This window comes from Filicampus tigris, chromosome 3 (genome assembly GCF_054856515.1).
Source record: "Filicampus tigris isolate MCC_2025a chromosome 3, RoL_Ftig_1.0, whole genome shotgun sequence".
Lineage (NCBI taxonomy): Eukaryota > Metazoa > Chordata > Actinopteri > Syngnathiformes > Syngnathidae > Filicampus > Filicampus tigris.
The window spans coordinates 5,698,832-5,724,921 of NC_141219.1; the positions used below are offsets into that span (position 1 = coordinate 5,698,832).

General features: G+C 44.7%; 2 protein-coding genes and 1 long non-coding RNA gene across 10 annotated transcripts; 1 reads left to right on the forward strand and 2 right to left on the reverse strand.

Moving 5' to 3' along the window:
- Window positions 1-274: 274 nt before the first annotated feature.
- Window positions 275-18,451, reverse strand: eprs1 (glutamyl-prolyl-tRNA synthetase 1). Of its 7 annotated transcripts, none has more exons than XM_086026429.1 (35): window positions 18,236-18,451; window positions 16,973-17,057; window positions 16,792-16,891; window positions 16,285-16,441; window positions 16,047-16,183; window positions 14,965-15,062; window positions 14,767-14,893; window positions 14,512-14,704; window positions 13,339-13,510; window positions 13,019-13,252; window positions 12,862-12,946; window positions 11,884-11,943; window positions 11,021-11,041; window positions 10,554-10,664; window positions 9,779-9,915; window positions 9,256-9,463; window positions 9,071-9,183; window positions 8,601-8,730; window positions 7,305-7,499; window positions 6,904-7,071; window positions 5,657-5,911; window positions 4,859-5,068; window positions 4,410-4,696; window positions 4,150-4,201; window positions 3,852-4,061; window positions 3,692-3,764; window positions 3,257-3,336; window positions 3,057-3,158; window positions 2,785-2,940; window positions 2,508-2,705; window positions 2,177-2,350; window positions 1,931-2,091; window positions 1,360-1,438; window positions 1,014-1,078; window positions 275-940 (listed from the first exon to the last, which is right to left on the reverse strand). In XM_086026429.1, the coding sequence occupies exons 1-35, from the start codon at window positions 18,276-18,278 to the stop codon at window positions 790-792; spliced, it is 4,827 nt and encodes a 1,608-aa protein (XP_085882555.1). In that variant the 5' UTR covers window positions 18,279-18,451; the 3' UTR covers window positions 275-789. The 7 variants fall into 7 exon arrangements, with proteins under 7 accessions (XP_085882555.1, XP_085882556.1, XP_085882554.1 ...); XM_086026430.1 differs by having other exon boundaries at window positions 7,305-7,496; window positions 14,965-15,065; XM_086026428.1 differs by having other exon boundaries at window positions 14,965-15,065; window positions 18,236-18,450.
- tdp1 (tyrosyl-DNA phosphodiesterase 1) lies at window positions 17,966-25,653 on the forward strand. 2 transcript variants are annotated; one of them, XM_086026438.1, is made up of 17 exons: window positions 17,968-18,241; window positions 18,861-18,930; window positions 19,697-20,301; window positions 20,390-20,433; window positions 20,789-20,844; window positions 20,918-21,014; window positions 21,444-21,478; window positions 21,582-21,674; window positions 21,755-21,925; window positions 22,701-22,779; window positions 22,860-23,036; window positions 23,718-23,766; window positions 23,848-23,914; window positions 24,005-24,112; window positions 24,813-24,915; window positions 25,007-25,112; window positions 25,451-25,653. In XM_086026438.1, the coding sequence occupies exons 3-17, from the start codon at window positions 19,713-19,715 to the stop codon at window positions 25,522-25,524; spliced, it is 1,848 nt and encodes a 615-aa protein (XP_085882564.1). In that variant the 5' UTR covers window positions 17,968-18,241; window positions 18,861-18,930; window positions 19,697-19,712; the 3' UTR covers window positions 25,525-25,653. The 2 variants fall into 2 exon arrangements, with proteins under 2 accessions (XP_085882565.1, XP_085882564.1); XM_086026439.1 differs by lacking the exon at window positions 18,861-18,930 and having other exon boundaries at window positions 17,966-18,241.
- On the reverse strand, window positions 19,502-23,360 carry LOC147149672 (uncharacterized). The gene is made up of 3 exons (XR_015086264.1): window positions 22,560-23,360; window positions 20,812-21,064; window positions 19,502-19,938 (listed from the first exon to the last, which is right to left on the reverse strand). It is a non-coding gene; the product is annotated as an uncharacterized LOC147149672 (long non-coding RNA).
- Window positions 25,654-26,090: the final 437 nt, after the last annotated feature.

Genomic DNA, 26,090 nt, shown 5'->3' on the forward strand with positions numbered 1-26,090 from the left:
ACACATTCTACAGGAAAAAAGTAATATTTTACGCCTTGAAATAAGTGTCAGTCTTCTTATTTTGAAAATTAGAGCAGGACGTGATCTGTAGTGACGTAAACATGATGGGCGCGGTCGCCACAAGTTTGACAAGTTCATGTTTTTTTTGTTTTTTGTTTGTGCAGTTAAATCAACCATGTGGCAAACAAATTTCCAAACGACAATTTTGTGTTAAAAGTCAAGGTAAACTTGTGAAACTTTAAAAGGTAAACAAGAAAAAGACAAAATCCACACCTTTGCCACAGAAATAAGTTTATTATCTCGACAAATTGTTTAAATTGTGACCCCGCAGCATAAATAGCTGTCTTTTAAAGTCACACAGCCAGCTGTACATCATGATTGGGCTGTAGATCAAAAAGATGTACGTTTTTTTCTTTTAACTGCAAGACTACACAGAAGGGAGCTGGATGGGAAAAAAAAATCTAAAGCCCAAATCGAGAGTACCTGAGAGAGGCGGCCATTAATTCCAAGGTAGTTTCTGCCATGACCGCTTGGTTCCCCGTGATGAAAACGATGGTATTTATTCATTAATTGCCATTTCATTTAGAGGAGTTTATCTCACATGTGATTTAAATAGTTTCTCTCACCCGATAACATGCTTTCCTTTAAAAAAAAAAAAAAAAAATAGATATGCATGATAGAAGACTACAAGTGCCATTGAAAACCCGCTCACAGGAGATACAATACAAAAAAAGAGTTGATGAAAGGAAGGGAATAAAAAAGCCCTTTACTGCTACAATAAAACCATCCTCAATAGCTACGTCCAAACATGGTGTAGTATTGAGCCGGTGCCTTGCCGCAGACACACAGCTGACCAGGCTGCAGCGTCTTGAGTGGCGAGAAGGGGATGCACAGACTCTTGGCACCCATGGATGGCGCTCCTGGCTCCAGGTCCTGATCCCTGACACGCAAAATAAAACCATTAGCACTCCAAAAAGGCAAAAGGAGGAGAACTAGGACACATGTGTACATACTTGGCAGTGGTTTTCTTGATCCAGTCCTCACACTCCATGCCACCACAGAACGGGATCTGGACAATCTACCACACGGGAACACGCGTTAAGGAGGTTGCACACAATCATGCCCCTTTTGAGCATTTCCCTTCCTTTATGAACCAATTCCTGAATTTTGTCTATCTCTCGTAGATTATCGGGGTGTCTTAAAAGTGGTTTCCTCTTGAGTCTTGAATCGGTCATCTTGAGTACGCGAGTAAAAACCCAAGTGCACAGATATTAAAAATCGGAACGCGTGTGCACTTTAGTTAACACAGTGTTGACTGAGGGGAGGACGTCCTCTGGGTGCGGTGGTACCAGTTCTCACCTTTCCAGAATCCAGCTCCTTCTGGAATTGTTCCATCGTGTCTGCAGCCACCAGGTGAGTCTTCAGGTCATTTGATGCTCTGTCAAAAAAAAAAAACCAACAACTATATTTGAGTATTTATGTTCATATTTAACAGTGTACTGGAATGATATTTAGTGACTTTTCCAGCTCCACTAGTAATAATTCAAATTGCAAATCTTTCTTTTTTTAAAAAAATAAATAAATGACAGATTTTATCAAAAGGCCCTGCTTAAATTATCACCTAACATTGCCAATAAATACCTGTAAAAGTCACATGGTAGAAGTAAAAGTGTCAATGTTCTATTAACCCTTTCATGCAAAGTGCAAAGTCACTACAGTGGACATCTATTTAAAAGTTGCTGCCACCTATATTAATTAAACTAAAAAATATATTTATATTTTAAATAACATTAAATCATAATGAATGCATGAAAGGATTAAAAATATTTTTGGGAAATGTAAATTAATATTGGCGAAAGCAACTTTGAAATAGCTGTCCGCTGTAGTGACCACTATGCATGAAAGGGTTTAATGTACTAGTATGTCTTACTTCTTGAACAGGCAGCTCTGAATGTCCTCCAGCATGGCGGCCAGTTTCTTCTCCACCTCGGCCTCGGGGATGGTCACCTTCTCGCCAGTGTCTCTCCTAACGGCAACGCACTGGTGCTGCTGCATGTCCTTCGGTCCCACCTCCAAGCGGATGGGAACCCCCTGGGGGGATGAAAAAAAAAGAAAGGAATTCATTTTTTTCACCAATTTGTAATGAATGGCATCCGTTAAGGTGGTGACTTTCGACCTTGAGCTCCCAGTGGTTGAACTTCCACCCTGGCGAGTAGTTGTCCCGGATGTCGCTCTTCACTCTGATGTCGGCGGCTTGCAGCCTGTTGAGGTATTTGTCACACTGGTTCATCAGCGCTTCCTTTTCCTGGTCTGCCAGCGATGCCGTGATTCCGCATGGAATGATGACAACCTGAGCAACAGCCATGCAGCCATGTTGTTAGTAGAATCAGTGAGCAATCAGTGGAGATTCGCTTTCTAAGTGCCACAAACACACCCCCAAAAAATAAAAATAAATAAAACTGGAAAAAAAAAAAAAAAAAAAAAAGTTTACGCTGTGGAGTGTCTACCTGAAGGCAGGCCACTCTGGGCGGCAGCACCAAGCCCCTGTTGTCTCCGTGCACCATGGTGAGGACGCCGATGGTCCTGGTGGTAAGACCCCAAGAGTTCTGGAAGGCCAGCTGCTTCTCGCCGGGCTTCTTGGGGTCTTCGAACGTGATCTCGAACATTCTGGAGAAGTTCTGACCGAGGTGGTGGGAGGTGGCACCCTGCGGCGGCCGGCAGAGGCCAAGTTAGCACGCTAGTCCGGACCGCTACACGGCAAGCTCCGATTGGGGGAGCACGTACTTGGATGGCTCGGCCGCTGGCGGAGATGAAGGCCTCCACGGTGGTGGTGTAATCGCCTCCGGCAAACTTCTCCTTCTCGGTCTTCCTGCCTTTCACCACTGGGATGGCCATCAGCTCCTCGTACACTCTGGCGTACAGGTCAAGGATCTGAAGCACCTATGAATAAATATAATACATTCTAATTAAGCAACAAAAAGAGCAATGGCCCTGCTCTGCAGGAATAATTTCTGAAAGGACCTCCCATGGCAGATCTCTAATTTAAGGCAGGTTACCTCCTTAGCGGCCTCCTCTTTGGTAGCAAAGGCCGTGTGTCCCTCCTGCCACAAGAACTCACGAGTCCGAAGGAAGGGCTGGGGGTGTTTGAACTCCCATCTCTGGGAGAGGAGGGGGGGGGGGGGGGGGGAGAGGTCAGGTTTCGAACTGTCCAACTTTAATGAACCCAAAGTAGAGAATGGGAAATGCATCGACTGACCACGACGTTGCACCACTGGTTGAGCTTGATTGGCAGATCTCGATGGGACTGGACCCATTTGGCATAGGCTGGATACATCACTGAAACGCAAAATCGTGTATTTCTTAATTCTTCTTTCCTAGGTATTACTAAAAAAAAAAAGAATACTTTTGACAGGTGAGTAGAAAAAAATTCGGCCATTTTTGCCAAACAGACATCTGAAAAAATCATGAGTGTGATTATTATTTTTTTTAGCTCATCTTTCAAATAACTACCTGCTCCTTGTGCTTTTCATAAGCTTCAGCTCAATAGATGCCAATTCCCGTTACTTATTGACATGTCTTCACTAAAACGGTTTAAAAACCTTGGAAAGACTTCACACTGGCCGAAAATTGAGCTAAAAGTTTAAAAGTAAACAGAATTTTTTTTTTTTTTAATTATTCCAGAATGTCCGACCTGTCTCGCTGGTGGGTCTGACAGCAATGGGCTCTGCCAGCTCTGTCTTCCCTGAGCGCGTTACCCAGGCAACCTAGAGAGCAGGGCAATTGATTGGCAACAATATTGGGAGTTTTTAAACCAATGAAAATCTTAGGATTGTATTTTTGTGCTCGTTCACCTCTGGAGCAAAGTCAGCAATGTGCGTCTTCTCCTTCTCCAGGGCGGCCTGTGAGACGAACATGGGGAAGTAGCAGTTCTCCACGCCCAGCTTCTTGATCTCGCGGTCAAAGAAGTCCTTGATGGCCTCCCAGATGGCGAAGGACCACGGGCGCAGCACGTAGCAGCCGCTCACGTCGTAGTATTCGATCATCTCCGCCTTGGTGATCACCTGGTCACCCAATAATTACACACGGCCATCCTACGCCCTAAGAAATGTGTACCCCATTGTTGTGGTCGGTGAGTGTATTTCAATGTACCTGAGAGTACCAGTCTGCCAGGTTCTCCTCTTTCTTAGCTTCTAATCCCAAGCTGAAAAGGACGGAGGCAGATTAATATCAGGCGAGGTATTTCAAAAATAAATAAATAAGTAAAATAAACAGCTGTCAATTACGCACACTAAATGGAGGAATGCAATAACGGTAATACTGTACATGGCACATATCATAGCTTATAAAATTGTTAGATCATTTAAATGGAAGGATGAACGAACGGAGCAGGCAATACGTTGGCCACTCACCGTGTTTGCTTTTTGGGGCCTTGACCGTCTCCTGCACCTCCAGCTCCTGCGGCGGAATCCTTGCCCTGACTTGCCTTGTCTCCTTTCCCCTTCTTGGCTCCTCCGCCAGCTCCTCCTGCGGCACCTCCTCCTCCTCCTCCTCCCTGCTTCTCGGACTTGTTCTCCCTCTCCTTGCGGTTCTTGTCCTCACCGCCAGCCGCCGCCACCGGTTTGTACTCCTGCCCGCTGAGCGTCTTGTATTGGTTCTTCAGCTCCAGCAATGTCTTCACGGCTGCGTCCACCTGATCCTGAAACAGATGACCTCAGCGATGCGTGGCCTCCTTCACGAAACGATTCCCACGTTATGCAGAAAAACTAAAATAGGTGAGTACTTTAGCGGATATCAAATGATAAGTCGAAAAAGGGATTATTGCTTCCATTTTTAATCAGAATTCCCCCTTTGGTCTCACCTTGGGGGCCTTTTGGGCCTTCAGCGTCCTGACCAACTCTCCCTGCTGAGCCACCTTCTCAAAGAGGCCGGCGGCGGATGCAATCTCGCTCGGAACTGGAGCTGGGGCTTTCTGGGCCGGCGCTGCCCCGGGTTTGTACTCCTCGCCGGTGGCCTGCTTGTATTCGGCCTTCAGTGCGAGCAGCTGCTTGACCGCATCGTCCACTTGGTCCTAATTGAGAACAGAGAGTGTACCTAATCAAGTGACCGTTGAGTGGAGGGTGGATTAAACGCCTCCTTTGAAATCCTAAACTTGGTTTGAAATCCAAAAATCTAAACCTTAAACCCTGTTTGAAACAATTTTTGACACCCTAATTTAGGTTTGAATGCTTATTTTGAGACCCAAACCTTTATTTGAAACCCTAACCCAGACTTGAAACCCTAAACCTGGTTCTAGTTCATCCCAGCTGACCGCCAAAGACGGTGCATAAATCATTCGGGGTCTTAAAACGCTGAATTTGAAGCCCCAAATTAGGACTGAAGACCAAATTATAAACCCTAAACCAGACTTGAAACCTTAACCCTCATTTGAAAGCCTAAACAAGGATTAAAAACCTCATTTGAAACAATTACCTTTTCTTGAAACCATAACACAGACTCCAAACTCTAAACCTCGTTTGAAACCCTAATTTTGGTTTGAATTCTTCATTTTAAACACCAACTTGGCATTGAGCCTTAATTTACATTTGGAACTCATCAGTACAAGATGGACTATATCTCAATTGAGTCTTGAACTCCCCTTTTAACAATCATGTTATACCTTGGGTGCTTTTTGCGACTTGAGTCTCCGCACAAGATCTCCCTGCTGCGCGACACGCTCGTACAAGCCGGTTGAAGCAGAAGAGGAGGAGGAGGAGGAAGAGGAGCGGGAGGAGGAAGAAGAAGAGGTCACGGCAGACGAAGGGGCAGTGGAAGCAGTCGCCGGGGTCGGTCCGGGTTTGTAATCCTGACCCGTCAATTTTTTGAACTCGGCCTTGAGCGCCAGGAGCTGCTTGACCGCCGCGTCGATCTGCGCCTGGTGCCATCAACAGAGTAGCTTGTAGCGGCGGGCTAACTAAATGGGAAAGCCATGCGAGCGATGACGGGGGAGGATGACGATTAGCAGAGCGGCATGACGTTAGCGGTCGAAGATGAGACACGTGACGGTGTGAGGATGAAATTGACGGACAGATGAGGAACAAGATCAATGCAGCTATAGAAGTGACTGGAACCACTGAAGGGACGCATGCATGCGATGTGGACATCTCATGTCAATACAGTGGAACCTCCCAGATCCAACAGGCCAAAAGTGGCACAATTTGTGAAGTTGAACTCATTCAATCCCAAAGACATATTTATACGTCTTTTCAAAGTCCAGCCATTCAATCCCAGGAATATATATATATTTTTTTTTAATTTTTAAACGTTAGGGTAAAAGAGGGTCTGAAAGTGCCTGGTTTTGAATGGGTTGACTACCATTCCCCCCCCCCCAAAAAAAGCCTCTAACATCAAACTAAACTTTGGGTTTAATCATCATTTTGTTAGACTTCAGCTCAGTGAGCTTCTATAGTAGGGGTGGGCAGAGGTTTGATTTTTTTGAAATGGCCGGTCAATTTGTAGGTGAGGTAACAATTGTTAAAATGTGTGAGTCAAACGTGTGCAATTATTTTTGATACCAAAATAATAATTCATTTATGTTTTGTTTCAATTGCTCATCATTTTTTGCTAATTCAAATATAGTTGTTAATATTTTTATTTGATTATTTCCTATATGTCAATTAGTCACCATTTTAATCATCCAATTTGTGGGGAAAGCAAGAAAAAAAAAAAAATCCAACAAATATTTCAGATGATGTACTTTTATATGCTAATGTCAAAGTTCAAGCCATATTTTGCCCATTCCTGACGTAAATAAAATGAACTTTCATGTTTCGAAAGGAGAGCAACGTGAAAACTCAACCAATAGTAACAGAACAGGTTCTGTTGTTTTGTTGGAGGTTCCACAGTAAGAACATTGAGGCCAGTTACCTTTGGCGCCTGCTCTGCCTTCAGCTTCCTGACAAGCTCGCCCTGCTGAGAGACGCGCGTATACGGGCAGGGGGCAGAGTCTCCTGACGGGGAAACTGGAGCTGGGCCGGGGGCTGGGGGAGACATACCCGGTTTGTAGTCCGATCCAGTCTGTTCCTTAAACTGAGCCTGGAACAAAATAAGAAAGGAACAAACTCATTGAATCATCATGAATAGGATTTTATTATTTACAGCAAACTAGAGGGATAGATCACATTTTTTTTGGGGGGGGGGGGGGTGGGGGGGATTAATATTAATAAAACTGTTTACATTTGAAACATGATTGGCAAATGTTTGCTATTCTCATTGGGGCTACCCCTCAAGAATAGCGAGAGTTCACTCGCTGTATATGAAAGTTTTACCTTCAGGGTAAGAAGCTGCTTCACCGCCTTGTCCACTTCCTCTTTGGGTGCCTTGGCTGTCTTCAGCTGGCGGACAGCTTCCCCCTGAGCGACGATGCTCGAGAAGAGCTCACAAACTGGAGTGGAGGAGGTGGCGGCAGGGGCAGCGGCCAGGGACGCAGCTGGGGACGCTTTGGCGGCAGCAGCGGGGGCCTGCTAAGAAGAGAAGCCCGGGACACAACATTCGCTGGTTACCAGCACATTTCCGCAGCCTCACGCTAAGATGTTAGCTTGGATTCCGCAAGCTTTGCTGGCTATATGGAAATATCCCCTTCTGGAAAATGAAAAAAGAAATGCCCATTGCCTTGTTTGCCAATGACTGCCCGCATTATCTAAATGAACCCCACTGTTACATCACAACCTGGAGACATTCAGAATGGCTCTCCCACAGGCACGTTAAAAGTAGAAGTCAACCCCAAAAATTTCTTTACAATATGTTTTGCGCACCTTTACTAGTCTAAACACGGCATTGTGATTAATATTGCATTTGTGGAATATGAGTTAAAGCGGAAGTCAACGCAAACATATTTTTTTCAAGAATATGTTCCCAGCAGGCCCACTAGTTGAAACACGGCATTCTGATTCATTTTGCGTTTTCTGGAATATAAATTAAGGAGCAAAATGCACTCGTTTTTAGCCATCTCCGGGGGCGGCCATTTTGTCTTCTGTCGACTGAAAATGACATCACGACTGCTCACAACGACCAATCACGGCTGACCTGTTTTCTGAATCTGAGCCGCGATTGGTCATTGTGAGCAGTTGTGATGTCATTTTCAGTCGACAGAAGACAAAATGGCCGCCCCCGGAGATGGCTAAAAACGAGTGGATTAACACTTATTCCACAAACGCAACATTTATCAGAATGCTGTGTTTCAACTAGTGGGCTTGCATAGAACGTATTCTTGAAAAAAATATGTTTGGGTGGACTTCCGCTTTAAGAAGCAAAATCCACCTGTTTTTGTCCATCTCAGGGGGCGGCCATTTTGTCCATCTCAGGGGGCGGCCATTTTGTCACTTTCTGTCAACTGAAAATGACATCACAGTTGCTCAGGGCTCACGTAATAACCAATCTCATCCGAGCCATGACTGGTTGTTACTGAATAATGACATCAAGAGCAACTGAGAAGTGAGCAACTGTGATGTCACTTTCAGTTGACAGAAAGTGACAAAATGGCCGCCCCCTGAGATGGACAAAAAACAGGTGGATTTCACACCAGCAGAGTTGAATGGAACAAAACGAACACAATGGACACTCACTGTGTTGGCGGGTGCCTGGCTCTTGCCCTTGTCCTTGTCTTTGTCTTTGGACCCGGCAGTGGGCATCTCCTTGACATGACCATCGGGAATGTAGATGAGGACACATGGACTCTCCTTGCAGCTGTTAGGACTGCAGAAGAAAGTCATTATCTTCCTCAAATGTACTTTTTTCATGTCGATTCTTGTCTTTACGGCAGTGAAACGTTCGCTGTTTTTGTCGTAATCATTTTGAAAAGAAGGTGGATTTTCGTGCACATTTAGTAACTTTTGAAACAATTTGATCAAATTTCCTGTGCGCCGCCGACTTGGCTCCCGTCTTTTCGATTGGAATTGCCACGTCAAAAGTGCAACGAATCAATCTCGAGGTGTAGCTTTCCGCTTTCACGGCCTTCTCCAAGCTAAAACGAACGAAAAACTACCATCTCAGTCGTACATGTTAAGCGTCCCGTTAAAATCAGCCTCCTCCTTACCTGACTGGCTCGTAGGGTTGGTCACAGATGTAGAATCCCCGCCTCTGTAGCTGAACGATGTCGCCTTTCTTCAGAGACTTCAGACAGGGGTCGCCCAGCATCTTCTCCTCCGTCTGAGACATCACACCGTCATGGCAGCGACAGGTCCGCGTCGTCTCGGACGAGACAACTTAACCGGCGCGCACCTTGCTGTCTTTGCTGACGTAGTCCTTAAAGTTGTCGTCCTTGGTGATGACCGCTTTGGTGATGAGGGGCTGGTAGTTGACGCAGACGGCGGGCAGGAGGGGGGCGCTTGCGGTTTCCGTCAGCCAGGTGATCTTGGTCGTCTTCTTGTAGTCCTTGTTGTCCAGGTCTAGGCGCGCCTCCATGGACAAGATCTTCCCGTCGGCTCCCCTGAGTAGAGGCGTGGAAATTTTTTTTTTTTTTTTTAATTAATCCGCGAGCGCGTTTCTTGTTTAAAAGGTGACTCATGCCCTAAGCAGGGTACTTGATTAAATAAAGCATGCTCCTCAAATAGAAGACTGTTTGTGCACTTGGCGGCTTTAATCACAAGTACTACAACTGTACCACATGGATTTATTTGCTTTGCCATTTGAGCCCACATTTGAGGCTTGGAGTTGGAGAACAAAACCGGCGCACAATTCGATGCAGAGTGCGACCAAACCGAGTTACGATTACGATACGGCGTGAGACGATTAAGGTGCGTACTTGTTGATCTTGGTGATGATCAGGTTGCCCCAATTAATGAAGGTGACCACCTCGCCCTCGGTCAACGTCTCGGCATCCGCTCCTTCCACCAACACTCGGGGTCCGTACCACACCGGCTTCGTGCCCACCTCGGCATTCTACGTGGGAGGGAGGGAGAGGGAGAGGGAGAGGGGGAGAGGGAGAGGGAGAGGGGCAGGGGGAGAGGGAGAGGGAGAGGGGGAGGGGGAGGGGGAGGGGGAGGGGGAGAGAGAGAGGGAGGGAGAGAGAGAGAGAGAGAGAGCGAGAGGGAGAGAGAGAGGGAGAGCGAGAGGGAGAGAGAGAGGGAGAGAGAGAGGGAGAGAGAGAGGGAGAGAGAGAGGGAGAGCGAGAGCGAGAGGGAGAGCGAGAGGGAGAGAGAGAGCGTGAGAGGAGAGCGAGAGGGAGAGCGAGAGGGAGAGCGAGAGGGAGAGCGAGAGGGAGAGAGAGAGGGAGAGCGAGAGGGAGAGCGAGAGAGCGAGGGAGAGAGCGAGGGAGAGAGAGAGGAGAGCGAGAGGGAGAGGGAGAGAGAGAGCATGAGAGAGAGCGAGAGGGAGAGCGAGAGGGAGAGAGAGAGGGAGAGAGAGAGGGAGAGCGAGAGGGAGACCGAGAGGGAGACCGAGAGGGAGAGCGAGAGGGAGAGAGAGAGGGAGAGGGAGAGGGAGAGAGAGAGCGAGAGAGAGAGTGAGAGAGAGAGCGAGAGAATGAGAATCACGGCACGTAAACGGCACACGTGTGGATGTGAGGAACGACTGCACACCTTTGGATGTTTGGCCACTTCTTTCATTTCCTCTGTAGCCTCCGGAACAGAAACGGGAACCGCGTACGAGCCGGAGAGGGCCGTGTATCTGGGCGCTACCGGGTCAATCACCTAACACATGCACGCGATGATTTAAGAGGAGTTAAACACAGTTTATAAAAAAATTAATAAATTTAAAAAAAAAAAAAAAAAATTCCTTTGGGAGAGACATGAGAGGGGGGGAAACAGACAATGAGTGAATCACTGCTGCATGCAGGTAAAAAAAATAAAAATAAAAAAGCAGCTGCTTTCAGTCCACAATCCCCTTTAGCAACTTATTTCTTTCCAAGCTCTTTAAACAGCATCAAGTCCCCTTCTTGCATCTCACCCACGATAAACAGCGGCTAAGCCTGAAGCAGAATGACGGAAGGGGGTGGGGGGGTGTCAGGGGGTGAAGAAAATGGAGAGGATGTGGCAGAGAGGAGTACCTTCACGCAGCTAACGGGCAGCTTGGAAACACACAAGAGTGAGGAGATGCCGTCACGTACGCACACACGGGTACAGTTGGAAAAAAGGTGGCGCAAACTCCAATGTTGAGCCCTCCCAAAAGTAAAACAATCTCATTCTTGAGTTCCAACCGTTGGCGTCCGAAACAAGAGTGGAAGAACCTTAGCGCTCCATCGCCACATTTGATTGTTAAAACCGACAGCTCATTCGTAGATGACGTTCAAATGTTCGTGTAAAATATCTAAAATAGTACATTTTAATAATGCATGTTCAATTGTTTTTTTGTTTTTTTTTACAATTCATTGAATAGTTCAATGAGGAGCACAACCACCCTTCTCCCATCATTTCCGCCTCTTTACTTTTTATCAACATGTGTAATTATCTTTGCTTAACTGCTACTTATCGGTCTTAACACGACACCCGCTGAAAAACACACAAAGTTAACATATATACAGCATACTGTACCTGTAAATTAGTCTATTACTTCAACATACTGGATTTACGTGTGTGGAGCAGCTAGCCAGCCAAGAAAACAACACGTAGCACACAAATGGGGGAGAAAAAAATAAATAAAGAAATGTGGGACAAGAGATGGAACGACTTGTTGGAAGGTTGGGGAAAAAGTTCTGGTTTTATTGGGTTATGGGTGTGGGGGGGGGGGAGAGGGGGGGGGGTGAAGGGATGAAGCCATACCAGCTGCCTGACTAAACTCGCCACTAACAAGCTTTCAACGTGAGCCTCCACTTACTCTGGTTTGGCCACCTGAAATAAGAGCGCCTTGTGCCGTTTGCAGTTTTCTCTCATTGTTTGTGTAATGTTGCAGGATAAGAAGGGAAAGCCGTACCTTCTTATTAAAGGCCCAGATCTTGTCCCACTCCATGTTCACCACTGACCTGGATCCACCCTGCAAATGGGAGAGGGATTTGGAAAAAAAAAGGAATATACGTAGTCCAGTTTGGTGTCAAGGAAGTATGTCCAAGTCATACACCGCCACCGACGGACACGCTTTGTATGTCGGGGAGGAGCCAGGTTTAAACTGGGTTGTTAGTGCAAGTCGCAGAAAGTCTTTGTCATACTGTAGGTGCATGTACGTACGTCTGGTGCATTTATTTCAAATCTAATCATTTGTAAGCTATTTTTAAGGTTCATATTGAAAGGGGCAGTTGAAATGATATGAAAGTGTGTCATCTGTGTCAAGTGGTAACTACTAATATGGGCAGTTTAGTGGGGGCGTCAATCGCTTACTGTTTTATGCTATTTGACTGGGTCCTTAAAGTGAAATCAACCCAAACATATTTTTTTCAAGAATATGTTCCCAGCAGGCCCACTAGTTGAAACAGGGCATTCTGATTAATATTGCTTTTGTGGAATAAAAGTTTATCCACCCCAAAATGGCCGCCCCCAGCCATCTCTGGGGGCGGCCATTTTGTCACTTCTGTCGACTGAAAATGACATCACAGTTGCTCAGGGCTCAGGTAACAACCAATCATGGCTGAGCTTCGGAAAACAGGTGAGCCGTGATTGGTCGTTACCTGAGCAGTTGTGATGTCATTTTCAGTCGACGGAAGTGACAAAATGGCCGCCCCCAGAGATGGCTAAAAACGAGTGGATTCATTCTTATTCCACAAACGCAATACTTATCAGAATGCCTTGTTTCAACTAGTGGGCTTGCATAGAACATATTCTTGAAAAAAAAAATCTGTTTGGATTGAAAAAAAAAAACAAAAAAAAACGTTTCAACCCACAAATGATCAATTTGGCTAAGAATGTATTCGGCGCACTGGGGCCTTTCATGAGAAGAGCACCTATGGGATGAACATACCTGTGCTGCTATGAACTGCTTCAAGCCCTCAACGGTCATGCCTCTCCTCAGGACTCCCCTGACTGTGGGGAAGCGAGGGTCATCCCTGAGAAAGAATCACCGCGCCGTCAACCGGCGCGTTGCGCAAGGCAGCGTTCGGGCGCACGGCCAACCTCACCATCCGTCCACGTATCCCTCCTCCACGAACCACGTGAGCTTGCGTTTGGACAGCACCGTGTTGTTCAGGTTGAGGCGGGAATACTCCCAGATGTACGGCTTCCTGAGGCGCAGCGCGTCGATGAACCAATAGTACTGCTCGTCGCGGTCGTGGTATTCGGTGGTCCTCAGGGCGTGCGTCACATTCTCTCTGCTGTCCACGATGGGGCAGGCGAAGTCGTACGTCGGATAGACCCTGGAGGAGAAAGAGGACAGGGTCCTCAGTTTGGAAAATATTCCTCCGCACAAAACGGCAAAAATGGGTCGGATTTATTTGAGTACTTGTATGCGCTTCCCGTGCGGGCGTGGGGGCTGTTCTTGCAGCGATACAGCGTGGGGTCCCGCATGCAGCCGTTGTTGGAATTCATGTCGATCTTGGCCCTCATGCAGCACATCTGACCGCGCTCTGTGCCGGCTTTCATCTCCGCCCATAGTTTCATGTTCTGCTCCAAAGCTGGGAAAAAAAAAAAAGTCATATTCTAGTCCCACTGGCTCTTTTCTTAGTAATATTTTTATATTCAATCAGCATTTCCGTCACGTATTCCGGACCCAAAATATTCAGTGATTTATAAATAAACAAGACTATAATTGTTTCCTGGTTTACAGAATTCATCAGCGGTAATGTATAAACATATATGGCCTGGAAGCTACAGCTAGCCTTGAAATGTCCTGGACGATTGGAAATATTCACAGTAGGGCTGCCCGATCAAGCGATTAAGCGTAACCGAATTTTCTGGATAAAACGATGTTAAAATCGGCACGTTCGATTTTGTTATTTTTGGTGTATCCAAGTGTAGCCCATTTGTACTTCCTGTATTGTGCTCTGTTTGTACATTCTCTTCGTATCTGTACTTTGTTACTCTTCTCTTCGTATTAAGATCTCAGTTTTCCGGTGGTTACTTCCGTGTTTGTCATGCGGTCACGCGAGTAGCGCGCTCGATCCAATTGCCGAAATGCGGAAGCGATTGTCCGCTGGCCGAGGAGAAAGTCACACATGTGGGGGATTGTTTGCGGCAGGGGCCGACTATCTGAACCGACTGCCCGGTGAGTGAGGAAGTGAAGACGAGCGTATGCTCAACTGACGGAATTGGCCAGGTCGATGGTGAGCTAGGAGCCCGGGATTGAAACTTGGAAATTGCCTGGAATAGAACTGAACCATTTCTGAACCATCCCTGCTCTGGTCGGGCTGGTAGGAGGCTGCATTTTAGCCAGCCGATCCCCTCCATTGAACTTAAATTGACTGGCATTTGGAGTTCAAAGAAAGAAAAATTAAGTTCTCAGAAAAGACATTCAAAATACTTCATTTTTCATTATTTTACAAAAAAATCGTAATCGTAAAATCGTGTTTGAGAGAAAATAATCGTGATTTTCTTATTAGGCAAAATCGAGCAGCCCTAATTCACAGTTACGGAATTCATTGTTGGCAAACAACGTGTTGCGTTGTTTCATACGTACTGTTATTTCTGCACTTGGACTCGGTACGCTGCTCCCGCTCCTGCTTCATTTCCTCAGGCGGCGTATCATCGATGTAGGACTTGCCCTCGGCCATCAGCTGCTCGGCCAGCTGCATGATGACGTCGAAGTGGTCGCTGGTGTAGGTGAACTGGTCGGGTCGGATCTGCAGCATTGCCACGTCCTCCAGGATCACCTGAGGGGATGCAAAGGCATGTGATGACACGCTGTCAACATGTGAGGATTTGCCTTTCTCACCTTTTCAAAGTCCTCCTTCTCCTTCTCCGGGTTGGTGTCGTCAAAGCGCATGATGAGCTGGCCTTTAAAGGTGACCTGGTAGTGCTGGTTGAGCAACGCGGCCTTGGCATGGCCGATGTGCAGATACCTGCCAGCAGGGACAAAAAGGTGAAAATCGTCCGGCAAAATGTAGTGTTTCGCTTCCCGAGCGAGTCTCACCCGCTGGCTTCAGGCGGGAATCGGACAACCACCTTGCCCATCTCAGCTCCGGGCAGGTCCGCAAACTTTCCGACGTCGGCCTTTTTCTCTTTCGCCTCCTGCTGACAAGCATGTAAGAAAACCATCACACAACAATGAATATAATTGCGTGTTCAGTTTACTGGATGTTTGAATTCGCCGTCCATCCAGGTTGTGACTCAAAGTCGTCGTGTGCAATCGTATGCAACACAATGAGCATGTATCCTTGTTACCTTGGTAATTGCGCCGTTCACAAACATGGAATGTTCAATATAATAATAATATTATCGGGAGCTGAAAATGGCGGCCCCGATAAGTGACCATAGGATGGCAGAAGCGTTGTTTTAAACATATTTCTAAAATAAATACTTTATTGATTTAAGAAAACAGCAGCTGATAAAGAACATTTAAATATGACAAAATTTGACATCTTGGGTTTTTTTTCCCCTTTAAGTAGTTTCCAACAACAAGAATCAAAATAGTAGCTTTATTTAAAGTCAGAGTTTTTTAAACATATTAAAACATTTTACAAAAATATTTTGAAAAATAAAAAAAATAAAAAATTAATGTATTTTTCATTTGAAATAAAATAATTGACGATACTTTAAATTACTTTTAAGGGTATTTCGAAGTCATAAATATTGTATAACCTTTATAATTTGGTGTATGATACAGTCGATTCCGCAATTCACAAAGGATAGGGAGGAGGCTGGCCCGCGAATAGCAATAAGCCGTGTTTAATTAACTACCACTGAAATGGATTAGGAAAAAAAAAACAGCTTTTTAGACGTGAACATTTCTTTTAAAAAAAACACAGATAAACACTCAATATCTATTTTTCATGAAAAACTAGGCACCACTAAAGAGGGTAAACAAAAACAACAACAACAAAAAATATATAAAAACAATTGGGGAAAAAAAGCGAATATGTGAATCTGCGGGTATGTGGGCGTCGACTGTATTTCATGATGATGGGACTAATATTTATTCCTAACTTACACGGTAATTCATTATGGAGAAAAACACTAAGCACTGTATGCCATCTATAATCGCATGTGGCTTACATTGGACCTGGTTGGTGGAGCTTTCTTGCTGGTGTATTTGTTGTCCAAGGCAGCGAAGGGAACCTGAGAACTCAGGAAGGAGAACCAGCGATTGACGTGGCTGAAGGCTTTGCCCTTGTTGGGCCAGTCAGCGTGACCTTGAGAAGACAAACCACCACAATTTACGATACATTTTAAACTCATCAGGATTGTGTGTGTGTGTTTTCTTTTTTTTTTTTTTTTTTTTAAAGGCACTCACCTTTGAGGGCGGCCCACACGGACAGGTCAGCCAGGGTGAGGGCGTGGCCCACCAGGAAGGTTCTCAGCGACAGGGCCTTGTTCAGCTCAGCCAGAGACGCGCTCAAATCGGGCTGGCCGCAAAGACGACGGCCGCTGAATTCCAGCCAGTGATCCACCTGCAAGTGCCGCACACACAGACACGCACACAACCGTCCATGAAGCCAAAGATGTGTTTAAGTCTAAATTTTAACATCCAAAATGGTGTTAAAAGGTTGATCAGTGTGCAGGCACATAGTGTTGTATTATATCGGGGCATACAATGTGCTACATTATATTACTGGAACGTGCATGAAATCTGGTTCATTGTTTAAATCAGGATTATGACAAATCATATTTTCTCCCAGTATATTTAAATTCCACAATCAAGAGCCAACCTTCAATTTCATAAGCTCAGTGGTTTGTTCCTGTTTATTCCGATAACTCCTGTTAATTCCAACAGAATCTTTGCAACTTTTTCAACACTCACCTCAGTCTGCTCCATCAGGTTGGCTCCATAGAGGCCGAGAGCCGGCGCCACCCGCGCCAGGTATCGGCTGATGGAGTTTGCGTCATTGAACTGGATGGCGCTGCGGGTGCGACAACAAACAGCTTTTAACCTCTGGCATGGGGGAGGGGGGGCAGCTGGTTGCAGCGGTTGTCCTGCTTACTCAGAGACGTGAAGGCGGGTGTCCTTGCCTTCTTCCACCGAGAGCTGCACGCTTCCTTTCACATGCTCGGCGGTCAGGAGAGCTCCTGAAGAGACAGTACGATCTCAATGTGAAACAACCACTGATTCTCCTCGGGCATTCTTGAAAGTGAGGGGGTGAGAACTGGTGCCAAGGAGTAGTTCGCATTGTGTGTTTTCATAAGTTTAAGTGTGTTTTGAAGGAGGCATAAAATCATGTTTATATGGTCTCTCTATATCACGAGTGGGTCTGTCTGCGCATCGTGTTGCATGACATTGGGAGGAAGGGCTATTTTTCATTTAACTGTTTTATATTTAAAAATTCTTGTGTTTTTCCTATAAATAATGATAGTCTGCAATTATGACGTTGCTGCTGCGTTCTCTGAGCTTAGTGACAGACGCGTAGTGCACACCCCCTTGTACATCCATCAATCCGAGTGTTGTAGTCTTGCATCAGCATGCAGTACCCACTCGGCTGTGTGTCGCTGTCGAGTCGCTGTCAAAGCTGGAACGACGCTGTTAAACTTATGGTTCGCCCTTAATGCACTTATTCACTGACCTCAAATGCATTTTGTATTCAAGTATTACTGGTGTAAGTGCCATTGAAGAACATGCATGCGGGAATTTCGTTAGAAGCATCAATTTAATCCTTTGGGCTTTTTCGGGCTTGTTCATGGGCTGATGCAACACACTTCAAAAACTCGCGTCACTTCCAAGTTTATTTCATGTTAAAAATCTTATTTCGAAGAGACACAAGGCGTAGATTAACCTCGAGAAAAGTAGAACATTTGAGCTTCTCGGTATGAAGCAGCTGCAATTATTCAGTGGATTGGTTGCTTGTTTTGAGTGCCACGACTACAGGTTCACTAATTGGTTGACGTTTACGCCCCACTTAAGCATGCTAAAGAACATACCAAAAGTGTTCAGAATTTTTATTCATTCATTTTGTTGATGTGATAATGTTTGGAGAGGACATCACGCACTATTCCATTAGGAGTCGTGATTTTTACCTATCAATGTTTTTATTTACTTTGGTGGTACAAGAACTATACAATGGCCGATGAAGTTTTTTTACTCCAAACAAATAATATAGATCCATCCGAGTACAAATGAGGCTAAATGCCCACTGATGAGATTGTTTTTGTGTCACTAGAGGACACGTAACTATGCTAGTAGCAAGTTAGCAGCCTAGCCAATTTCTCGTTTTATTATTCTTTAAAAAACTCATCCAGAAGTTGCCACTCACCTAAAGGTGGGTTGCTAGTGTTGATGGTCAGGTTTAAAGCCATAGTGTGAGATTATAGCCTTCTCTCCGTGCACGAAAAGAGCCCACAACTACTAAATGTGATAGCAGTCAATATAAACCCGACTAGCTGGCCACACTCAACCGTAAGAGGAGCGTGTGGACGGCAAGCGTGCTTCTTCGTGGTTTAGTTTGGCGACGGTTTTGCGACCACATGGCTCATTACTGCCACTTGGCGATGCACCGTAGTTAGGCGCTTCTGTCGTTGTGGGCAAAATGTTTGTTTTGAGCATTGGTATTATAAACAGACATTTGATTGAATTGAGTGCGTTTGCCCTAAATTAGTTTGACGATTTATACTTTTTCTCAAAATTTCGAATGAAATAGCAATATCGTCCACCCTTTTAAAATATGCAAATATTTATATAATGTATCAATTTGGGACTCAAAAGTAATCAATTTTACATAATTTACAAACACTTTAGACTTGTTGTTTAACTTAATCGACGAATGACAGTTTCTACCCGGACCCATATTATTGGTTTAAGTGCTGTCTATTCACCTCGTTTCTACCCGGATTCATATCTCAAGCGGACATTATTCTCTCTCTGCTTCACTCCCATTGAAGTTTGTTTTTTTTGAGTGAAACATCTACACCCGCAACATTATTAACTCCATACCAGCAGCGTGACTTTAAGGTAAAATATATGCGTAAACCTCGTCATTTTATTGATAATACTATACCCTTAACCGCCGTCTAAATGTCATTTTATGCGGCTTGCTTTGCACATCATACTTCATGGCAGTGCATGCACAATGGCAATGTCAAATTGAACAGTAAAAGCGTCGAGGATGCAGACTATTTAAGACTTTTAAGCTTTGTATATATTGCTGTATTTCAGTATTTGCATATTTTCTCAGAAAACTCGCTTTTAGAAGCATATGCATTTGTTAGCTATTATTTTATTGAATGGAAATCATTGTATGCATTTTGTTTTATGCGAAATATGTCTTAAAGAAAATACTGTAGTAATAATAAAAATAATAATGCCTTTATTTAAGACATAATGTGCATAGAAAAATGATAAATGAAAAATAATTTCAACCACACATTGGTTCTCTGTACTGCTCAAATGATAGCGAACAAATAATTTAAAAGGACTTATTTAGCAGCTTTCAATGAAACCAAGGGAATTTCAAATGTATTATACTGTATATGTATACTTACATTTATTGTATTTTACATATGAAGTTATTGTTTTTTTTCTTAATTATACTAATAATACAATACTACAATCTTGTACTTCTTTTTATTATTTTTGCTTTATTATTTTATATTTGACATATGTATTATATAGCGTATTTTATTTGACAAATTATGATTATTGACTATAAATAATGCTATTATTGCAGGTCTCGTCATAGTCCAGAGGAATTAACCCCAAAATATGTTTATGTCCCTAGTTAAGTGCGCGCAGGTATGTCTCAGGACAGTCAGCACGGTAAGTGGAGCGTTTCCAGCAGCGAGGACGACGACGATGAGCTTCCTCCGTCCGTGACCTCGTCCAAACCCCCTCAAGCGACCATGTCCAATCACGGCTCACCCTCTTCCCCCGTCCCCAAAGTAGACGCCGCCTCCGTGGATGTGAAACCGGAACCTTCTCCGATACCTGCGCTCGTGGTCGGCTCTGAGGCCAGACAGCAAGCTGCAAAGAACCAAACATACCCCGTCAAGTATGAGTCACCTCCGTCTTTAGCCGGGAAAAGGAAGCTGGACGCGGCAGACGGCTCCGGCTGGGCGCTCTCCGACAGCGATGATGATGATGATGATAATGATGATGCAAAGAAGAAGAATAACGCACCACCAGTGAGGAAAGCTCCCAGTCCCAAACGCAAGAAGGTGGCGGACGAACGCCCTCCCAGCCCGCACGGACGCGTCTACTACATTGACGAGCCCGACGATTTCTTTGAGTCCAGCGTTCCCTGCCTCGATGACATGTTTCGGTTCTACCTCAACAAGGTAACAGGCGTGGACAAGAAGTACAACAGCGGCGCATTGCACATCAGAGGTGATTGGAAGTCTGTCTTGTTTTAGGGCGGAACCTGTAATCCTGCTTTCTTTTACAGCATGTTTATCTGCTTTGTTTTCCTCCGCAGACATCCTCTCGCCATTATTTGGCACCTTAAAAGAGTCTGTTCAGGTGAGCTCTTAATCCATTAAGCAAATCATGTTCATCTACTTCTAATTACAACTATATAATGAGTCAATTCTTGTACATCATTTTCACAGTCTGAAGGAAACCATAACAACAATGTGGCCCATGACAAAAATGAGTTTGACATCCCATTCCCCCCCCCCCCCCCCATTTCCCCACGGAAAATAAGCCATTTAAAAAATATATATTTTTGGGGATATAAAAAAAAACAGGATAACTTCAGAATAGGCACAACAAGAATTAATTCATATTTGAAAAATATATAATCGCAAACGCACTGCAGCCCTCCGCTTGTGACCAATAAATTTGTATCAGTACGCTAACACGATTCATCTCACAGTTTAACTACTGCTTTGACCTTGCCTGGATGGTTCAGCAGTATCCTCCAGAGTTCAGGTGAGTTCCCATCACAATGATGCCGTCGCTCGGGTGAACCTTTCCGCCATTTTGTCACTGCGTTTGCGTTCAGGGATCGTCCCGTCCTGATCGTCCACGGGGACAAGCGGGAGGCCAAGGCTCGGCTGGTGCAGCAGGCTCAACCCTTCCCTCATATTCGTTTCTGCCAGGTACAACGCGCTGTGTGGATTCGCTGAAGTGCTTTGTCAGTGGAGAAGCCCTTATTTGAGGAAAAATATGCATTTTTATTTTGTGGTACTTATTCATGACAACAACACACCAGACAATCAGTTGAGATGCTGCATGCGTCCGTTTAGGCCGAGACCAACGTTTGAGAACAAATTAGGAGTTTACTTGAGGCGAGACATTCATTTGTGCAGGTGGAGGGTGCAAATGTTTAAATGAAGCTCTGCTTTTATAAAAGCAGAGGCCACGCTTTGAGAAAAATAAATTTGTGGCGGGGCATTTATTTGTTCGCGTCTCTAAAGCACCCGGCGAATCATTGCGTTGTGGTGCTGTGTCTGTTTGCGTTCAAAGCATTTGAATCAAATGGATTGTTCTTTCAAATATGAATAACGACGCATATTTTTGTCCGACAGGCCAAGCTGGACATCGCTTTTGGCACGCACCACACGTACGAATGACTCACTATTAGTAGAATTATTTTTCTTTTTGGGTTACGGCACTCTTGCATCGCTAGACACATTGATTTCAATTTTTGGATTGATCAATTGCAGGAAGATGATGCTGCTGTGGTACGATGAGGGCATCCGAGTCATCATCCTGACCTCCAACCTCATCCGAGCCGACTGGTACCAGAAGACGCAGGGGTGCGTTCGTTTTTTCCCATGATAGAAGTTGAACTGACGTCCCAGTGACCAATTCCTAATCTTCAACTACCTTCTACCAGGATGTGGATGAGTCCTCTGTTTCCACGGTTACCAAAAGGCAGCAGCGACACTTGCGGCGAGTCGCTCACCTTTTTCAAGAGGGACCTGCTGGAATATTTGGCGTCCTATCGGGCGCCCGAGCTAGAAGAGTGGATCCAGCGGATCAAAGAGCATGACCTCTCGGAGACCAGGCATGTCTTGTTGCATCAATGCGCACACACACACAAGTGCAGAGGCCACTATTTAAAGCGGAGGTCAACCCAAACATATTTTTTTCAAGAATGTTCCCAGCGGGCCCACAAGTTGAAACACGGCATTCTGATTAATTTTGAGTTTGTGGAATATAAATTAAGCAGCAAAATGCTCATTTTTAGCCATGCCCGGGGGCGGCCATTTTGTCTTCTCTCGACTGAAAATGGCATCGCAACTGCTCGCAACGACCAATCACGGCTCAGCTTCAGAAAACAAGTCAGCCGCGATTGGTCGTTGTGAGCAGTTGTGATGTCATTTTCAGTCGACAGACAAAGACAAAATGGCCGCCCCCAGAGATGACTAAAAACTAGTGCATTTTGCTGCTTAATTTATATTCCACAAACGCAAAATGAATAAGAACGCCGTGTTTCGACTAGCGGGCCTGCTGGGAACATATTCTTGGAAAAAAATATGCTTGGGTTGACTTCCGTTTTAAGGAACAATTTGGTATTTAGTCAAGTGAGACTTCCAATTGAGGCGTTGTCACATCTAGCGATTGTGAAGCTTCATCTAAAACCGATGAAATCACAATTTTCTGCAATAGTAAGCGTTTGGTTGAGATGAGGTGTTTACCTGTTCGGGTGGACGACGCGTGCGGTGAACAACTGAGTCTGTTCGAGCAGAGGGTACTGTTGCAGGAAAAGTGTAGTGTTTGAGGTGAGGCATTTCTTAAGATGCACACCCTCATCCAGTCTATGGTCTGTGTGTGGTCAGGGTGTATCTTTTGGGCTCCACTCCTGGCAGATACGTAGGGCCAGACATGGAGCGCTGGGGCCACCTGAGGCTCAGGAAGGTAAAAAAACAACAACAACAACAACAAATATTTTGTGTTCATTTTCATTATTGCCATCAGTGTCCCTCTCTGGTTTGCAGTTGCTTTACGAGCACACCAAGTGCATCCCCGGTGAGGACCAGTGGCCCGTGGTGGGCCAGTTCTCCAGCATCGGCTCCATGGGGGTGGACAAGACCAAGTGGCTGGCGGGGGAGTTCCAGCGCACCCTCACCACGCTGGGAAAATCGTCTCTTCGGCCCAACCCCCCCGTTCACTTGGTACGTTCCGTCGCCGCCGCCAAGACTCAACTCACAAAAAGTCTGGAATATTGGCTTTGGGTGAAATGGCTTCTATGCCTTTCAGTGACTCTTCCAGTCTTTCTGAACTTCCTATTTGAAGCCTCACAACAGCGAGATACTGTTGATAAATTGTTAGGCGTCATCTTAAATGAAGTTGAATTAAGTTCACCTGGAGGTTTTAATCCATTTTTAATTCATGCTGAAATTTCACCCGACAGCCCACTATCCCTAACTGTGCTCTGAGTAGTATTTTTAAAGGAAGTGGAAGTCAACCCAAACAAAATCACTGTCACTTCTGTCGACCGAAAATGACATCACACCCACTCAGGGCTCAGGTAACGACCAATCACGGCTGTCCTGTTTCCCGAAGCAGAGCCGTGATTGGTCGTTACCTGAGCCCTGAGTAGTTGTGTCATTTTCAGTTGACAGAAGTGACAAAATGGCCGCCCCCAGAGATGGCTAATTGCTGCTTAACTCATATTCCACAAACGTAATATTAGTCAGAATACTGTGTTTCAACTAGTGGGCATGTTGGGAACTTATTCTTGAAAAAAAAAAAAAAAATGTAGGTTGATTTCCATCTTTAAGTGTTCCCTACCCCTAATAAAAATTGACATTGACTCATACCCTCTGCAGTAAAGTATGTTTTTTCTTTTGCAGTTGTATCCATCAGTGGAAGATGTCAGGACGAGTTTAGAAGGTTATCCTGGTGAGGGTTATTTTGTCTTATGCATTTATTTAGAAATGGCTTTTATCTTTGGTATTTATTGAGCCTCCTCATGTCCACTAGCCGGGGGCTCGCTTCCCTACAGCATCCAGACAGCGCAGAAGCAACTCTGGCTGCATTCCTACTTTCAGTATGTTCTCCCACATGAATTGATTGCACCAATGTAAATGATATTGTGATAATATTGAGAGAGTGTGGCTTCGTTTATGCGGATGTGTAGCCGCTGGCAAGCGGACGCCACCGGGCGGACTCACGCCATGCCCCATATCAAGACGTACATGAGGGCGTCACCCGATTTCACTCAGCTCGCATGGTTCCTGGTTACCAGGTTGGTGGATAGATGCGCTTTGGCACAGATGTTTGAGGGAAAATTAGGTGTGCGTTTTATGTCAATTGTATATTTGTTTATCTGGATGTGGTTTGTGTGGTCGAAATGAAGCCTTTTATGTTTTTGAGCAGAGACCACTATTTAAAGTGGGGAAGTCAACCCAAACATATTTTTTTCAAGAATGTGTTCTATGCAAGTGCACTAGTTGAAACAAGGCATTGTGATAAATATTGCGCTTGTGGAATAAGAGTTAATCCACTCGTTTTTAGCAATCTCTGGGGGCGGCCATTTTGTCACTTCTGTCGACTGAAAATGACATCACAATTGCTCATGGCTCAGGTGTCCAGGTCAGGGCTGACCTGTTTTTCTGAAGCTGAGCCGTGATTGGTCGTTCCCTGAGCCCTGGGTAGTTGTGATGTCATTTTCAGTCGACAGAAGTGACAAAATGGCCGCCCCCAGAGATGGCTAAAAACAGGTGGATTTTGCTGCTAAACTCATATTCCACAAATGTAATAATCAGAATGCCTTATATTTTTTATTCATGTCAATATATTATAATATAATATATTATTCAATATATTATTTATATCTATATTTATTAATACTTATCTTTATTGTCTACTGTTTGTAAAGTGCTTTGTTGCAGCTCTAGCTGTTATGAAATGCGCTATATAAATAAAATTGTATTGTATTATTACAGTGCCAACCTGTCCAAAGCGGCATGGGGGGCTCTGGAGAAGAACAACACACAGGTGATGGTTCGTTCCTATGAGCTCGGCGTCCTCTACGTGCCTTCAGCCTTTGTGAGAAAACACACACACATACATGGGCAATGCTGCTAATGCTATAGTGCATTATTTGGAAGAAAAGACGGTGACCGTTGTCTTCTTGCAGAACATGAAGACGTTCCCAGTTCGGAAAAACCCCTTTCCCGTCTCGTCTTCATCCTCAGGTTTCCCAGTGCCATTTGATCTACCCCCGACATGCTACACCCCTAAAGGTATACGTGTGGATCATTTAGCCATTCATCCATCCAATTTGTATAGTGGCTGACTTTGGGCATCCTTGGCAGGTCGCCACCCGGTGGCAGGGCACATATAGTCGCTCACATTCACACTTATGGACAATTTTGTCGTACAAATACATGTGTTTCGAATATGGGAGGAAGTTGAAGTACCGGCACAAAAGGCACGCAAGCGCGGTTAGAGCATTCAACTCCACACAGGAAGACTGGTGGCCAAATTCGATATACCGATACGTACTATTTCATGACAATGTATGCCAGGTCAAAAGAAATGTCTTTAAATCCAGTTGTGCTGCTTTCCGCATTTTCCACAGATCAACCTTGGATCTGGAACATCGCATACAGCCAGGCTCCAGACACACACGGCAACGTTTGGGTTCCCTCCTAAAGAATGCGCATTTACAATTTTTGTATTATTATATTTGTGCTTGACACTGTCACATTTCTGTTGATTGTATGCTTTTTCATATTTTTGTACAGTAGACAATAAAATAACATGTTAGTTCATCACATGACATCCGCCTGCATTGGTTTGGTGCTTACCTATATCTAAATTACTGTAGGTGTAAATGTTTCTAATCATCAAATTAAAAAAAATATTACTGTGCGTGTGAATGGCTGAATGAGAGGAATTAATTTTCTGCAATTTGTTCTCGCTTTATGAAGTTCACGCCATTTGCATCTGCCAACCTGCTCAGTGATGCGTTTTATTGTATTGTATTATCCCGCGGTGCGCGCGATAAACATTGAAATACTGCAAGAAAATAATCAGATTGAAAATGAGGCAACAGAGGAGATTCAACTGTATAAGTCATAAAACATAAACGTAGAAAACACATTTTTATATGTTGTCAGTTGTCACATACTGTACCTACATATTAAAAATAACTAAAACATAAAAACTATACTAAAACGAAGCAACCTCCCCTAAATCAACCGAGTTTACAAAAACAA